At 38.2% G+C, this 16,522-nt stretch overlaps 1 protein-coding gene across 49 annotated transcripts in view; it reads right to left on the bottom strand.

The window, feature by feature from the left end:
- MAP4K4 (mitogen-activated protein kinase kinase kinase kinase 4) overlaps positions 1-16,522 on the bottom strand; it is a 180,420-nt gene that overhangs the window by 12,664 nt on the left and 151,234 nt on the right. For 2 of the 49 annotated variants that reach the window (XM_037527994.2, XM_054701915.1), the window contains exons 14-25: positions 15,315-15,401; positions 14,521-14,733; positions 13,410-13,571; positions 10,509-10,742; positions 9,482-9,588; positions 7,920-8,071; positions 7,039-7,136; positions 5,348-5,523; positions 4,759-4,879; positions 3,506-3,697; positions 1,313-1,430; positions 824-994 (exon numbers count right to left, since the gene is read on the bottom strand). In XM_037527994.2, the coding sequence (XP_037383891.1) occupies positions 824-994; positions 1,313-1,430; positions 3,506-3,697; positions 4,759-4,879; positions 5,348-5,523; positions 7,039-7,136; positions 7,920-8,071; positions 9,482-9,588; positions 10,509-10,742; positions 13,410-13,571; positions 14,521-14,733; positions 15,315-15,401 (1,831 nt within the window). The remainder of the gene's footprint in view (positions 1-823; positions 995-1,312; positions 1,431-3,505; positions 3,698-4,758; positions 4,880-5,347; positions 5,524-7,038; positions 7,137-7,919; positions 8,072-9,481; positions 9,589-10,508; positions 10,743-13,409; positions 13,572-14,520; positions 14,734-15,314; positions 15,402-16,522) is intronic. The other 47 variants (XM_054701916.1, XM_054701948.1, XM_054701920.1 and 44 more) reach the window with 31 other exon arrangements.

The raw sequence follows: 16,522 nt of genomic DNA, 5'->3' as shown, positions 1-16,522 counted from the left end.
TCATCAACATTTAAGGAATGAAGTACAGAGGCAGTCGGGCCTGGACTGCAGTCAATGGACAGTACGCTTCCATCCACTTATCCTTGCAAGGGGGTAAGACACTTTTCTGAGTAAAAGCAGGCTGCTTGTTAAAAAGTCAGTTTCAGGGTTTAGGGTGGGGGCTGGAAGACAAGATAAGGCCAAGAGCAGGACTTGTCTCACAGTAAGGAAAGGGTGAGACAGAGGCAAGTTTTATAAGGTTGAGATGGCAGAGTGATGTGCGTGGCAAACTCTCCAACACCCTGTCATGGTGCCTTGAGTTTTGAAGGTGCTATACAAATACCACAGGTATTCACAGGTAAAGTCAGCTCAATAGTTTCTTCTGCAGACTACTTACCAGTGGCAGTTTGCTTATAAAAATTCTGTGTAGATGTTAAGGCCCAAGTCACAAAGAGCAAGGAAAAAAGGTCAAAACATTTAAAGAAAAGTAATTTAACAAAAAAGTATTTTAACAAATTTCTCCCTATAAATATGGACCAAATCAAACATTTTTCTTTTTTTTTTTTTTTTTTTACTTTTCTTCTTTATGCAAAGAAATGGAGATAAGTCATTCTTTTCAATACCTGATGGCTGAAACAAGTCAGTCACATATATGTATCCAGGTGTATGACTCTACAACAGAAGTTACAAGAATGGGTATTACAGAAGTCTTCCAACTTATCTGTCAAAGATAAGACAGAACTCTTCAAAATATCCCCAAACTATCCAAGATAATATTTCACTAAAAGACCAGTTCATTCTTCAGATTGAAAATTAAAGGATCAAAGTAGCAGTAGATACCTACCCCATAAGGCAGCACACAGAATCTCAGAATTAAACCTCTTCTTGTATTTGCGAATCTCAGGGGTATCACTCTGTGGCCTAGTATTGGTGGGATTCACATTGACCACTGAGCCCTTCCGGGTAGGATCTTGCCTAATGGCTTCTGGTCTCATTCCATCACAGGAAAATCCCACTAAAACAAAGTACACTTGAAATTATTTTCTTACACACACTGTGTTTGCCTCCCTCCCTACTCTATATAGAGCCACAAGTAAATATTCCTGTCATAACCAACACTTTGTCGAGGAAAAGAAATTTGTAAGAAATGTATATGGAAAAAGGAAATTGACTATGCAGCTCATTGCAAATAAGGCAATGCAAGCAGGATGGTGTTTCTGTCTCCGAGGTCTGCGCCTGCAAACTACAGGGCCATGCCTGAGCCACTATAAAAGAGCAGTGTAAAGTGACCCAGTCCTAATTGTCAGCTATTTTTTGTTGCTACTTTACTTACCCACAGAAGTCACTGTTGTCCCACTAGATGGAGAAATCTGTAGTAATCTGGGGTCTATAAAAGGTGTAAAGGAGGAGGAAGATTTGTGTTTCTGGAGTGTGCTACTAGCGGACTGAGTCTGCAATGTAAATTTCAATTTTATTAATACAAATGACATTGGAAAAATTAACATAAAACATTTCAACCCACTTCTAAACTGCACTGTTTCCCAATAACAAGCCCTAAGCCCTCTTGCATCATTACCCAAAAATGGTCTTGAGGGTGCCCCTGCATGTGTACTATACACCCCCAACAATACGTTACTTAACCTGAAACCCCTGAAAGAGCTATATCTCTTTACAGAAATATTGCTCATCTAAGATAGGAACACTCAGTTATCAATAAAATTTATACTTAATGCTCCTACGTGTTTTTTTTTTAAATAATTATAATGAAAATTCCTAGAGGAGTCTGAAATGTTTGGATTTCAATTCATACGTTTTTGTATTTATTTCCCTTCCCTCCCCCCAAATCTAATTAAACATTGCTGGAATATTGGCAAATGTTACTTTTATATTATTTGCTTTAAAGAAAGCCTCATGCCAGAAAGCTAGACACTTTGGCTCCCAGTGATCATCATTAAGCCTGTATCAAACTGGGTTATCATAAGTGAAATGTGCACATGACAAAATAAGGCATATCCTTTTGATCTTTTAGGAATACTAGTGTTTTGGCTAATAATGTAACTTAAGACCAAAAAAATGAAAACAACAATAAAAAAAAAAACCCAACAACAAAACAAAACACAAAGAAAGTGAAACAAATTGTTAAGTGGAAATGTAATGACAATTAAAAACAAAACAAACAGAAAAATAAACTTGCCAATTTAGTGAGTTAAGGGTTATTGTAAAATATTGTACATTAGCGCAAAATGGAGCAAAGTTTAAATATAAATATAAAGAAGGATGTGAGTGTAGGTGGGCTATGTCACTGGAGAGAAAATAAAGTCTCTGCTCAAGTGCTTTGCTCCTGAACTGTTGGCTCCCTGTGTTCAGCGAAGACACCCCAAGTGCTAGTGCTCCAATTCTCCTGAATACCCAGCTCTCCTCTCCCACCCGACATAGCTGCCTGCCTGCAGGATTCCTACCCTGTTCCATGATCAGTGGTCAAACCAGCTGATGGCTAATCTGATGCCTATTGTGAAACAGCTGACTTGCCCTGCTCATAAGGGAGAATTATTCTGATTCTTTCTAACAAGGGAACCAAAATGGGAGGAGGGGAGAAGGGCCGCAGTTAAGTGTTTACACTGACAAGACAGGCTGAAGCTATATGCCACTTTCACCCCCCTCAACTGATACACAAAAGCATTTAAACCAAACTTCCCACAAAATCAAATCAATCATTCATTTAAGTACAGGGTGCTCAATGTTGACTCTGTAGCTGCACTGGGGCATGACCCTGTTCCAAAGAGCAAAGAATCACCTACTAGCACCCAGAATGAGCACCAAAGCCAAGCCTTCAAACAAGCACACAGGATTTCCCATTCAAAATTTTAAATTAAAAGCCCACTTAGACCTAATTTCTAGGTTTCCCCAAAAAGCATTTGCCCTCTTCTCAAACTGAGCCATGCTGAATTTCAAGGAAAGAAATCCTTTTAACAGAATGGATGAAAACAAATTAAGATTAACCAACCAACACCACCCGCAAACCCCAAATGAAAACAAACAATAAAACTGAGCCAGTCCCTTTTGATGGTGATTCTTGTACAGGGTAACAAGTTTGTCCAGATAAGGCCAAGCCTGCTTAACCAAATTTACCTGTACTTTATTTATTGAATAAAGAGAATGAAATAGACAGATTCCACAAATGCTATAAGAATTTCATGCCAAATACATAATGGATCTGAGAACACAGCAATAATTTTATTTAGACTTTTAAAAAGTAAACTGAATAAAGAAAGCCATGCAACTACACTTATCTAGAGAAAAGTAAATGGTGAACTGGCAGTTTGGAGGGAAATTGATCTCGGGTTAAGGGATTTGTATGCAGATCTGAAACATGTTACTTGGGGGTTGGGGAGAAGGTTGGGTGACAGAAGAAAGCGGGTGGGTAGGAAGGGGTGAGGGGCATCGGAAAGGTCTCTTCTGCAAACTAGGCTACTAGGCAGTGCTGATCTAACCCTAGGAAAGCAGCCAGCTGTGGTGCGAGACATACCTCATTAGTAGTGAGCTTGTCCTGGGGTGTCTGTGGGGACATGGTGGGTGTCGGCTGGCTGGAGGATGGGGAGGAGGAGGTGGAGGAAGTGGAGGAGGAATGGCTTTGCTGTAAGAGATCTGGCAAGAGGTGAATGCGACCGGCAAAGCCATTGCTCTCATGATGGCTGGCACGCTTTTGGTCAACTGTACTCTGTAGAAAAAACAGGCATACTTGTCTTGCTCAAGCGCTGCTGAAATTGCCTATGACCCTACTGATAACTGACTGTTTAAAGTGCTGTGTGACTTTTTTAGTTCTGTTATATTATCATGGAAAAACATGGAAGAAATTAGCCTGAACTGCTCACTGAATGCCTAACCTGAGCCAACAGAATTCAATATACCTCATCTGGTGGCCACAGAACTCTAGCAGTAAGTTATTTTAATCTGGTTCATCTACCACACTATTATTACCAAAGTCACTAGGCCTTTCTTTTTTCCTTTTAAAACTCTGTCTAATGCTCTAGAAAGTAACCTGATGCTTCTCTGACCCCTGGTCTTTCCCATGTTCTTTTCGCTTTCTATCCAAATGCATTGCCATAGCATAAAACACACTCAGGGAAAAGTCCAAAATTGGTGCCCTGTTCTATTTATATGAGAAGCATATCCCTTTTAGCACATCTAAACTAAGAAAAGAAGAGACAGTTGCAAAACAATCCAAATTGAACACATCTGGGTGGTATACATTTAATATTCAACAAGTGATAAACTAACATTTTTGAACACAAAGAAGACCACCCAACCCTTTCCTCCATGACACCCTCCCTGTGACTGTAATGAAGCTCATCCTCTTCAGTGGCTCCTGCCTGACTCCTCTTCTCCCACTGCAACTCTGTTGACTTAGAGCTCAGAGCTCTCTGCAGAATCACCAAGGCTGTCTGCTGCAGCCTTGGATATGCCTCCTTTCTCTGTGAGCTGTTGAAGGACTGTGGCTTTTCTATCACTCAGACACAGACTGTGAGACTCAGCATGGTGCTTGAATGAGGGCTGCCGCAAAACATGCAGAGGAGCAGCAATGTGGGGTGGAAGACTGCTAGCTACCTTTTCAGCATGCAATACACACCTGCCTCCCTAGCCCAAATACTCTACCCTCTGGGTTTTGTTAACATGAAAACAGATGATGATGTAGAAACAGCATGAGTGAGTGAATGAGCAAGTGGGTTAATGACTACAGGAGAAGCTCAGCCTCTAACATCAGAGAGAAGACACAGGTACCTGGCGAACAATAAGAGTGCCCTCCTTGGATGGGGTCATGGCTGGTTCACTTTCTACATCATCATGGACAATCATAGTTTTCACAGATTCTGTTTCACCATTACTCAAATTCAGAGATGATCTATGGAGACAAAATCCAAAAGTGAAGGGTCATAATCCCATGAATCAAGGATATGCTGCAAGATTTTCATCAAAGTTGTAAGTAACAGGTTTAATTCTTCTCAAGTTAAACAAATGGTTATCTTTTCTCCTGCAAAGAATTTCCGAACACCTTAGTTTTGGAACAAATGATTAAATGAATACTTGTGGTTAATTTAAACAGTTAAACAAAAATGAAATTTTCCTTTTATCACATTCTCTAATTAAAAAAATAAAATACACACTGGGATGTTGGGGGCGGGGGCACCAACACACAAATGAAGAGGAGGAAGAAAAAGGTTGTTCGCTGCTAAACCCACAATAACTAAACAATAAATGTTCATGGAACTCATGGAATCATGACAGGTTTATAAAGAACTGTCTGGTTCCAAGTGGAAAGAAGACTGAGTGGGGGCACTCTCATTCTCCCTGAAATACACGAAGGACTGACGCTGCTCTGGTGTCCTCTGGTCCAGAGGTGGGTTCCTCAGCCCCTTCTTGCTCCACATCATCATCATCCTCATCTGTCGTCCCTGACTCTTCACTGGAAGAAGAGTAGTCTGTCACTTTGTGTGGTGGTCGTACATCTTCTACTGCTCGAAGCTCTTTTGCCAGTGCAGTCAAGTCCTAATGTAAGGATGGAAAAAAGTAAATAAAAGGGGAACAAAGTGGGAAGAAAAACAGCTGAGAACAAGAAGTATTCTAACTAGTCAAACAGGTCTGATTTAAAGTATTCATTTAATGAAGGTTTTATTTTTAACTCCAACTTTTACTATTAAACATTTCAAAACTACAGAAACATGACAGAGTGAAGTGAGAACCATTCATATCTTGCTTCACCAATTATTCACAACTTGTCATGTTTGTCAAAAACTCCTGACATTAAATAGGAAGGTGGTAACAGTGTGTGCTGCAGGAGACCAGGTAGGCTGCTCTGTCATGGCCTTACCCACATTTCCCTGTAGTACCATTAATGAATATGAACATCAGAAAGAGAAGAAATCCACTAAAAAGTTATTACTCCAAAAGGTCCTCATTTCTGTTTACTCTCCTATAGTGACATAGTTGAAGATTCAATGAATTATCCAAATATAATTTTCAAGTGTGATTATTATTTATGTTGTATAATTTCATATGGAAGAACAAAGTGCATTCTCCTACTTGGGAATTTTATTTAACAGTAATGACTTTTTTAAAAAGCAGTCTATGTCATCACTTTTCTCTAGCAGTTTAATGTTCTCCACAAAAGTTTAACACTTTTCCACAATTAAGAACATGTTTCTTTGAGCTTCAGTCTCTGAAATAACAGCAATCGAGTATTGTACTAGGTCTAACCATTATGTGATTTTAACTTTTAAGAAGTTCTTTTAAAAGGCTATTTTAATAATAAAAAATGCAAACAGCAAATTTGGTGTATTAAAAAAGATGAAGCAAAAGCTTAGGGTTTTTTAATTCTAGAAAAGAACAAAAAGGCACAGTGAGAAAGGAAAAGGCAAATGTAGACTGATTATAAGTTTAAAAAGCAGCTGAACTGTTGCTGTGATACTGAGTGTTTCAGAGATGGGGCTTACCACTTCACCCTTCAGTCCAACAGCAGTTTCATGGAGTCAGGGAAGCCACCAATGAAGCGTGCACAGCACAAAGAAGCACAGGAGAAAAAAGGGGAAAGAAAAAGTATAGAAATCAATTCAAGCAGGAAATAAAAATTCCAACAGGCTTAAGATCCCACAGAACACACAATTACAGAGTCAGTTAAGTGACAAGGATTAAGAGAGAAGTATAAGAAGCAGTCACAATCGACCCACCAGACGCCAAAGGGCAGAAATGAAGAGCCAGTAAGCCTAAGAAGGTAACTTAAAAAACTTTATTCTAAAAGTCTACGTTGTAAGCACCCAATGCATTAAGAATATGTAAAAGTTAATGCTAAGAAAGAGATAAAAAGGCTTTTCTACCCTTCTGTATTTTTTTAAAAGACTGAAGCAAAAGGGCACATAAATGTGTCTCAGATTTATGACATTTCTTATAATTCCTCCAATCTATGAGGAGACCCCATAGAAAAGATTACAGGCCTTTCAATTACATATATTTAACAGATCTCACTCAAGCTTGAAATAAGTAAAACTGATTTTGTGCAATTCTTACAGCAGGCTTGAGAGGTCTGAAAACTTCCTTTTTATCTTCAGGTTTTTTTGCTACATTTTCAAGGCGCTGAGATGGAGAGCCTTCAGATTTGGATGATGCTGTTAAGTTCAAAAGAGACAAGGGAGGCAGAAACACATAAACATATAGATATATATTACAAAGCTGACCCACCCAGTTGGCCTTTTGTTTCCCTTCCCTCATCCTCTTGCCCACATTTGTTGGTCCCACTCCTGGCAGGTCTCTACATGCAGATCTGTGTTCCCAGGTATAGGGGCAGCTAGCAGAGTTCAGTAGCTTTTCTAACCCCCTTCTTAGAATTTTCCATCATCACCTTTACTAAACATGTGTATAATGAATTAAAATGTCCCATGTTCTGTCACTAACCCAGTAGAGGATATTTTAACTATATTATGAGTAAGTTGTAATAACCAATACTGATGGCAGTATAAGTCCTGGAGTCTATACTGAAAGAAGTGGGCTTACAACTCAGCTTGGAGTAATCAAGCTGACTGGATGATTTACTTACTCTCACTAATTGCAGTTACGTAAGTATCATCTCACACACACACACACACACACACACACACACACGTATAGTGATTATATGTCACCCATAGGGATATCAGAAGGATTAAATGAGATAATGCACAGGAAGTGTTGTCAGTGTTAGGTGGATACAAGCTCTCAAATGTTAACTATTATTATAATTATGATGACCATTAGTATCATTTGCAATCTATATTGGAGCACTATTTTGTGATATACACTTACATAAAAATCACAGGTTTTTTTTATATGATTAAAAAGGATTTCCAATATACTTATTGATCATAGTCAATACAGGTATCACTAACAGAGAAAGGGAAAAAACAAAGGCTTACATCTCACTCTGAAGCGCTCCCCAGAACCACTCTGAGATCCAGGGTGGGACCCAGGCTGGGATCCTGAGTTGCTGGACCCAGAGGAGCTGCCACTGCCAGGCCTGGGCACCAGTTTCTCCACTCTCTCCCACAGCAGTCTGGGTTCAATACTGCTGTTAGAAAAGAAGAAAACAGTTAATGCATTATCCCAAGCTGTAGCATGAAATACATGTGATATGTGCACTGATGTCTCTACTATTCAGTTATTAAAAAAAAAAAAAAAAAAAAAGCCTAAAAATAGCATTGAAGATCATTCACCAAAAGTTACAATAATGTCATTTATGGATTTTATTTGCGATATAATAAACCCAAAATGCTAAATTATATCCTACTATTAGCAGACTTTCCACATCAAGTGTGATAGGAAGTGCTATTGTTCATTCTAAAAGTGTTGTTATTTCTGTCACCTCTACAAACTCAGCCAGTACCCAAAAAAATTCCACTTACTTAGTCACACTCAAATTTCTGTTTCCACCCCTCCATTACTGCTCTTAAAAATTTATGAAAAAAAAAAAAAAATTATGAAAAGCTCCCTAACTCCAGCCCTTTTTATTTAAGTATAAGAAAAGTTCTTTGCAGCTTCTAGGCTATCATCCATCTCACTACCTTAAATTACACCAAGGTTCCACAAACAAATGGCTAACTTCACAGGTTCAGTGGTGATCTAGCATAAACCACTCAATACAATGATTTCTTCCTCCTCCAGAACAGCACTGGTCCGTGGAACTTGCTGAGATAATAAAAGCGTTTTCCATCTCAGTTGTAGGATATATTAGCCCCTAGCTACTGAGTACTTGAAATGTGGCTAGTGCTACTAAGAAAATTAAATTTTATTTTAATTTAAATTCAATTTTTAAGTAGCTTCATGTGATTAACAGCTACTTATATGGGATGGAGCACTTCTAGAACCTAAAAATACTGCTTGGTTAATTTCCTAGTTTACTGTAGACTATAGGTCAACCATTCTCCTCAGTAACCTATGATTTCTATACCACTCCCAAGGCCACAGGATGTCCCTTAGATAATAAGTCCCTTAAAATTACAGTTCTCTAAGAACCTCTCCTACTCTCCTGATAGTCTCCCCACTTACTCTTACAGAGACAGGTAATTTTCTTTTCAAAATTGTCTCAAAACCCAATCCACAATTAGATTTAGACTCTCCTTTCACTACAAACCAATTTAACATTTTTTTTTTTTAAAGATTTATTTATTTATTTGTACAAGCACTGGGTACAGTCAGAAGCGCGGGAGGGTGAGAGAATTCACCAGAGTCAGAACAGGGAGCAGAAGGACCGACAAAGTACACTGCTGAGGGGAGCAGCAGGCAGCAGGAGAGGTCTGCGCGCCAAAATTTAACATTTTTTTAGGTTAAAGGATTTTATGGTAGTTTTCTTTTTATAATGGATAACCTCTTTGTGCCCCAAAACTTCCATGTTTAGGGGCATCTTTCTAAAAACAGATGACTTAAGACTAAGAGACTGCTGTTAACCAGTTTTTAAACTTAACTATGAGTCTTTTTTTACCTGGTGGAATTTCTTTGACCTGCTTGGCTATTTGGCTGCCCACTGCCCTGCAGTGGGGAATCCCGACGGGACAGGACAGGGGATCGAGACGTTGTTCTCACAGGGACCTTTGGGTAGAAAATTCAGTTATTAAATTATTGAAAATACAAGAAAAGACTTCCCTACCAAAATATATTTTTTTAAACAGTCCTAATTACATTAAGTCTTAACTCATACTGATCTACTACTCCCATCCCTAATCTTTCTCCACTGCCCTCCACTGATACACCAGAAAGAGAAAATTTAGTCAAAGGCACCAAAGGAGCCAGGACAAACAGTACTGCAGTGCTTCTGAAACACTAAAATGGTTTTAAGACTGAAGCTTGGTGGCAAGGGACATACAAAGCATTCTGCGGAGATAATGTGAGAATCAGAAAAATAAGCTCAAAGAAACCAAACAATGGCCTACAAATGGATCAGCAAGAAACAAAGACTGGTAAGAAGCAAGAAAATTCTCAGAGGAAGCAAATTCCAAGTGAAGGAAAATTAACTAAAATGTGCCTTTTTGCTTAATTTCACCATTAATTACTAAAAATAAAATTAAAAAAATCAAAGCCAAAAATCTCTCGATTGAAAAGAAGAAATTCATTCTTTGAAATTTTGTATTAATTTTTTCCCTTACAAAATCTTTTCTGAAAAATTTGATACTGATTAATATTGTGAAATAATTTGTAGTTTCTCTATGAACTTATAAGACAATTGCTAAAATAAAATTTGATTCTGTTTCTTCTAAAAGTATATTCTTTGTAGATTTAGTCTTATTTTATTACCTCATTAACTATAGAGTTAACAACAACAATAAAAAAGCTAACTGGGCATTGGCTGAATATAACTGATTAACTATGGAACTATCTCCCCACTCATGAAAAGTTTCTTTAAGATGTCACTGTCCCTTAATTCTGGGCAAAGTCACCATACCCGTAATTAAATAATTTTTAAAAATAATAAAAAGGAAAAAGAAGCACATATCTGTCTTTCTGCTTCTTACCCTTGGAGGCACCTCTTCACTGTCTGATCTAGACCAAGCCTTTTGGGTGGGGTCAGGTACCTCCGACTTAGAGTCAGAACTCTGACTTAGCACCTCACTGCGGGAAGGTGGACATGGGTCCTGAGAGCGAAGATGGTGGTGTGCAAATTTGGGAGGAGAAGGGTCACTGAAGGAATGGGATCGCGAGACAGGGGAAACATTGTTCTTGAGAGATGCCAGGTGGGACCACTGTACCTTACAAGAAAACAAAACACAAAACATTCAATGCGTTCTGCATAAAACGCTTTTCTGGTCAATACCAAATCCAAAGCAAGAACTGGGGGGAATGCAAACTTGGGGCACAATAAAGTAACAGGTAAGCAAAGCAGTAAAAAACAATCATACTTTTAAGTGAAGTGGTCTGGGGAACACAATTTGTGAAAAAGAACAAATATATATTTACAAGGAAAACTCTTTTAATATCCAAACAGAAATTACAGATAGCAGTAAACATAAAGATTAAAAAAAAAAGGAGGAGGAAAGAAAAAAGAGCTTTATAGGCCTGTCCTGAAAGGGGGGACAACATGCCAGAAGCACATGCACATCAGAGCAGACAAATTAGAGCAGTAGAGAAAAGTAGAAAAATTACAAGACAGACATTGTCAATACGTGCAGTCTTATCTACCCATTCTCAGGTTACCTGGTACTGTAAAATTTGAGACCCAAGTAACAACAAAACAGCACATTTAATGAGCAAAGACAAACCCCCAATGTTTCGACAGACTGTAACAGCAGTACTTAAAAACAGCCAACTTTTCAAATACATCAATTTGCCTTCTTTGTCCCAAGTTTTAAAACATTCAAACCAGAATACCTCCAGTCTTCATGCTAGTTATGAAAAAAAGAACTGTGATTTCTTTAAAAATATTCAGTGGGCCTCCGCTGGTGGTGCAGCGGTTGAGCACTAGGCTGCGAGGCTGCAGCCTCTGCAGCGCCGGTTCATTCCCCGGCCGCCGGCGAGGGTCCCACCAAAAAAAAAAAAAAAATCAGTATCATGATTCCTTAAACTGTTATTGGATTATTCCTTCTACTAGACAATGAAAGAACTATGACAATTATTTGTTAACTGAGTTTATCTGGTTGCTTTTATATTGGGAAAACAACCTCTACAATCATCTTTTTATTTTTTAAATATATTTTATCATTTAAAAATAATTGTTCAATATGACAATTTGCATAATTCCAACTATGTATTTATTATATCATACATTTAATGGAATCTGGAAATGCCAAATAACAAATGAGTCAACATTCCCAAATCCAAGATTTGGAATTAGATCCAGGTCTATGATTTCTAGTAGAGAGCCACATAATTCCACTTACTGGTATTCTCTCAGACCTCTAAAATGTTTAAAATTGCAGGAATATAGCTTATAATTAAAAGTAGTTAACTATAATCAAAAGTGGATTTTGAAAGTCCCACATATTTTCATAAGCACACGGTTTCAAAGGTACATGTTACAACCAAGAGCAGTTTTAGAAGAGGATTATTTCCAGGTTTTATATTAATGAATCTTTAGTATAAAGACTAGCTTACATAATTTAGGAACAATTATTTCCTAAACTGTTGGAAGCCAAATAAATAGAGATTTTTTATCTATGATTAAATTTAATTTTGAGAATAAAAACTTGAATCTTGGACTCCTCAAAATTATCATCAGACCTATTCCAATGATCCCTATTCCCCACCTGGCCCTGCCCCTATCACCCTGCCCTGCTTTCTTTTATTTCCCATCCCCATTCTCTGGAGCTGTCAGTTGGCTTACCAGTCTGTTCTTGTGAATCAAAAAGCTGTCAATACCTTGTAAACATCCCAACTCTCAACTCAACACACACACACTCACTGTTTAGGCTCAGGTTCCTCATTTATTTAAAAACAAAACAAAAACACACACACAAAAAAAACCCTTTTACTGAGATTATTTGTTGTAAAATATATTCAAATTCTTATTTGAATTCATTTTTCAGAATACCACTACTTCTATCATAAGAAAATGAATTTTTCGCACGTAAACATTAGTGACAAAGAAATTCAGGCATAAAAACTTGTTCTAACAATCTGGATTATATAGTTACAAGGAGGAAAATGTCTAAAGTCTATTATTTTCAGCATTAGAGTGGGAATCAGTGCTTGAAGATCTCTAACATCTTTGACATGGGTAACTATGCTACCTACTTTCTCTCCCAACAGCAAAGAAGGTACTTTTGCAACCACACAGTACCCAGCCTAGAGGTCTGTCAAGTACACAGGGCAGAATGTTGTCTTACCCAACGGAAGGTTTTGATCTTTACCTGATCATCTTCAGAGACAGCCACAGCTAGGCCATGGGATTATAACCTGTTCTTGGAGCTTGAATCTTTTGAGAATCTGATAAAAGGCCTCTTTTTCCCCAGAAAAAAAATATACTGATTTGAACAAATCAAAAAATTCTACACGAAATTTCAGGGCAGTCATTAACTCTCCACAGTCTACTCATCGAAGTGGCCAGGAGTCAAGGATTACAGGTTAAGAAAGGTTCTGTATTCCATGTTCTTACAATTATTTTCTAAAAACCAAATTGAAAAATCTTGGTATTAAAGAGGCACTTATGCATGAACATCAAAGTTACAGAAGGCAAAAAGTTAGACTAAAAGAAGAAATCACTGAATTTAAAAATTTTTATAAGTACAACCACAATCTTTTTCTTTTTAAAAAAAGGTCCTTTTTTATCCTTATCAATTGAGGGCATGTCCCTCTTTAAGCTAGTTTAAAATCACTCCCACTAATCTCTTCTTTCTAAATGTGGTTAACAAAGCAAACTGTGACTATTACGAACAAGCCCATGGCTCAGTGAGTATCCTCAACCCACAGGTTGTTGCTACCTGTGGCTCCGTTGGTCTCTGCAGGGCAGGATGCACAGACTCGGAGTTGCCATTGGAAAAAGATTCTGATCTGGAAGGCACTGGTGGCTCCAATACTCTGCCTGTCTGCTTAGACTGGGCTTCAGGGGAGCTGTGGTTAGTTTTCCTAAATCTATCTTCCACCTGCATCAGAAAATTAGAAGACATAACTCAGTGTTAGTAGGGGAAAAGCAGAAACTAAAGAAAGCCGGAAAATGGAAGGTTCTGAAGAGGGAGTTTCTGTTTTCTTCAACCTCAAGAAAAAGAGAGGAATAGTTTTAAAAGGGAGATGGTAAGTAAAGCAGGAATAGGATTTGATTCAGGGTAAAGAAATACTTATGAACATAGCCTTTAAAATCTCCTCGTGGCCAAAATTCTAGGAAAATACATGATGATAAGATTAAGGGGAAAAAAAATCTGTCATGACCAACTAAACCCACAGATTAAAAGACTATCACCAGGAATCCAAAACACATTTCACTACACCAAAAACAAAGGCATTCTACAATAAATAGAATACTTGTTCCTAGAATCTCCTTTGAGGGCCAGACATGGTAGAAGGATGCCACCTACAGGTCAGCAATCAGCATTCTCTGAAAGAGACCAGCTCACCATCTTTCTAGTACCCCTGCATATTTAATGCCTTACCATGTCCTGACTGTCAGGTTCTGGGTAGCCCAAATGCACCAAATTCACTAACTCATCATGACCTAGTTACAAGCCAGTAATTGGACTAAGGCACACTTCATCTTCATCGAAGTTTTGAAAAAATACTTAACAAGGCACTGTTCTCCTCACTAACATTTTAAAGAACAAATATAATCTCTCTTCATATTTAGTTTAGTGTTCAATTCATCTGAGATTTGTTAACTAAGGTACACTATTCTCTATGGAAAAAAAAATTAATTAGGTAACATCACATCTCTGAACCCCAGTTTCTATCTATAGAATTAAGGGGGTGGATCATCACTTTATCTCTATACCCCCTCCCCACTCCAAGCATTAATATTATACAGTTCTTACAAGTTATTATACTACTTTCCAGGAAATAATCAACATAGGACAAGTGTCTAAGCAACAAAGGAAAGAATACCTCTCGGGCTCTGTCAGCAGGCTCGTAGTGGGGCTTGGGCTCTGTAGCATGAAAGCTTGGCTTGCTTCTCTCCTGCTGCGGGGGCTGCTGCTGCTGCGGATGCGGCCTCCTGTGGTCATGCTGTAGAGACAGGAGATATGCTTGTTCTTGTTGCAACTGCCTCTGGAGCCTCTCTGCCTGCCGGTGCTCCTCCATCTCCCGCCATCGACACTCCTTGGAGAGGGAGAGGAGAACACTAAATCTATGGGACACTAGACAGGCTCGCCTCTTCTCTGGATTCAGTCTCAACTTTTTTTTTTTTTTTTTTTTTTTTAAAGACAATTCTTCCCCACCCCCCTTGTTTTATAACAAAGCAAAATGACTAGGATTTTAAACAACATATTACCTGTGGAAAAATCTGACAGTTTGTTGCTAACCATAATATCACTGGACAGAATAAGAGAGAATTCAATGTCAGTTCTTGGTGGTTTCAAAAGATACTTATACTAAGTAAAAATCCTATGGCATGTGCCTTGAACCTTGAGCCCTGAGCATTCTAGTTTGTTCACTGAATGAAAAGTCTATTCAAAACTTTTCCTCTATCTTCCAAATAAGAACAGTTAACTTATTATTGGGAAATATAGTCACCTCATGCTGTGCCCAAAGCAGTATGACCATACAGGATGTCTCCATTTTTCACCTACCAGCCCAGAACACTAATCAAAATGATCTAGTGATCACCAAAACTATGCCCAACTCAGGGAAGGGAACAACGAGCCCTAACGCTACAGAACAAGACAGATATGGGGCGTTACCAGTAACATGGCCTGCTCCTGGAGCAGCTGCTGCTGAAGGATTTCCAAGTGCCGCTGCTCCTCTTCTAGCTGTCGCCTGATATACTCCTGTCACACAGAAATTACCCAGCAATCAATTTATCCAAAAGGAAAGCATCAGAACCAGCTGAATGGAGCACCAAGAACCATTTGCCCCAATTATTTTTAATGCTAATTCATGTAGTGGTGAATATCTAAAAAAAAAAAAAAAATCTATTGCTAAGGGTTTTCCTAAGAACTCAAATTGGTCACTAAGATCTAAAGAGTCTAATAAAGGATGACATGTACTCCAATGATAAACATGAATAATGATAAACATGTTTAAGTTTTATTCTGTTAGAAGATAGCTGTCATACACAAACACAGGGTTTCAAAGGACCATTATATTAAGTAGATTCAGAAAAAGCATGAGTTTTAATAGAAAAATAAAGGGTTTTCATTAATGTCTGCTTATTAATCATTTTAACAAACACAGACTGTCAATTTTTAAAACTCTATACCAAAACCTGTTTAATATTAAAGTAAAACGAACAAGATTTGTGTTTTCTCTGATAACACAGAAGGTACCTGGAATGACTATATTCTGAAAGCCATGATCTGGGAACACCAGACTCAAAATCCAGGCCCTACATGATTAGGCTGAGAGTGAAGGGGTGGGGGGATGCACAAGCACGTGTGTGTCCATCTATATGAAGAGACGGGGATGGGTAGAGTGGAATGGGATGGAATGGCTTGTTTTCAATAGAAAGAGAATGACAAATCTCTATAACTACATCCTGTTTCAGGCAAATTTATCTAAAATATGTCACAGAGGTGAAAACCCATCCTTGAATTGCCTGTATAGTACAATGGAGTAGGAAATTAAGAGACCTTGATCTATAATCTCCACAGGAAACCCTCAACCTCCATTTTCTTAGTCTTATCTATTGAGAAATGAGTTATCAAAAATCTTTTCCCAACGCTCAGGATTTTTTGTGAGGCTTAAACTTGAAAGAGAAAGGTAATGAATTTGAAAAGTATAGTCATTGTACTGTGAAAGCAAGTTTTCCTGCCCCTTCAATAGGGAAGAAACTGTAGCAGGGGAGTAGGATAAGGGGTCCAAGAGGAGAAATTTTTTCTGAAATGCAGATTATTTCTTTACAGAGTCTACTGCTGACCATCCAATTTTATCATAGCACATAACCTAAAAA

Source organism: Talpa occidentalis, unplaced genomic scaffold (genome assembly GCF_014898055.3).
Source record: "Talpa occidentalis isolate TD23 unplaced genomic scaffold, MPIMG_talOcc4v2.1 talOcc4.5, whole genome shotgun sequence".
Taxonomy (NCBI): domain Eukaryota; kingdom Metazoa; phylum Chordata; class Mammalia; order Eulipotyphla; family Talpidae; genus Talpa; species Talpa occidentalis.
This window is presented reverse-complemented; position numbering and strand designations above follow the sequence as displayed.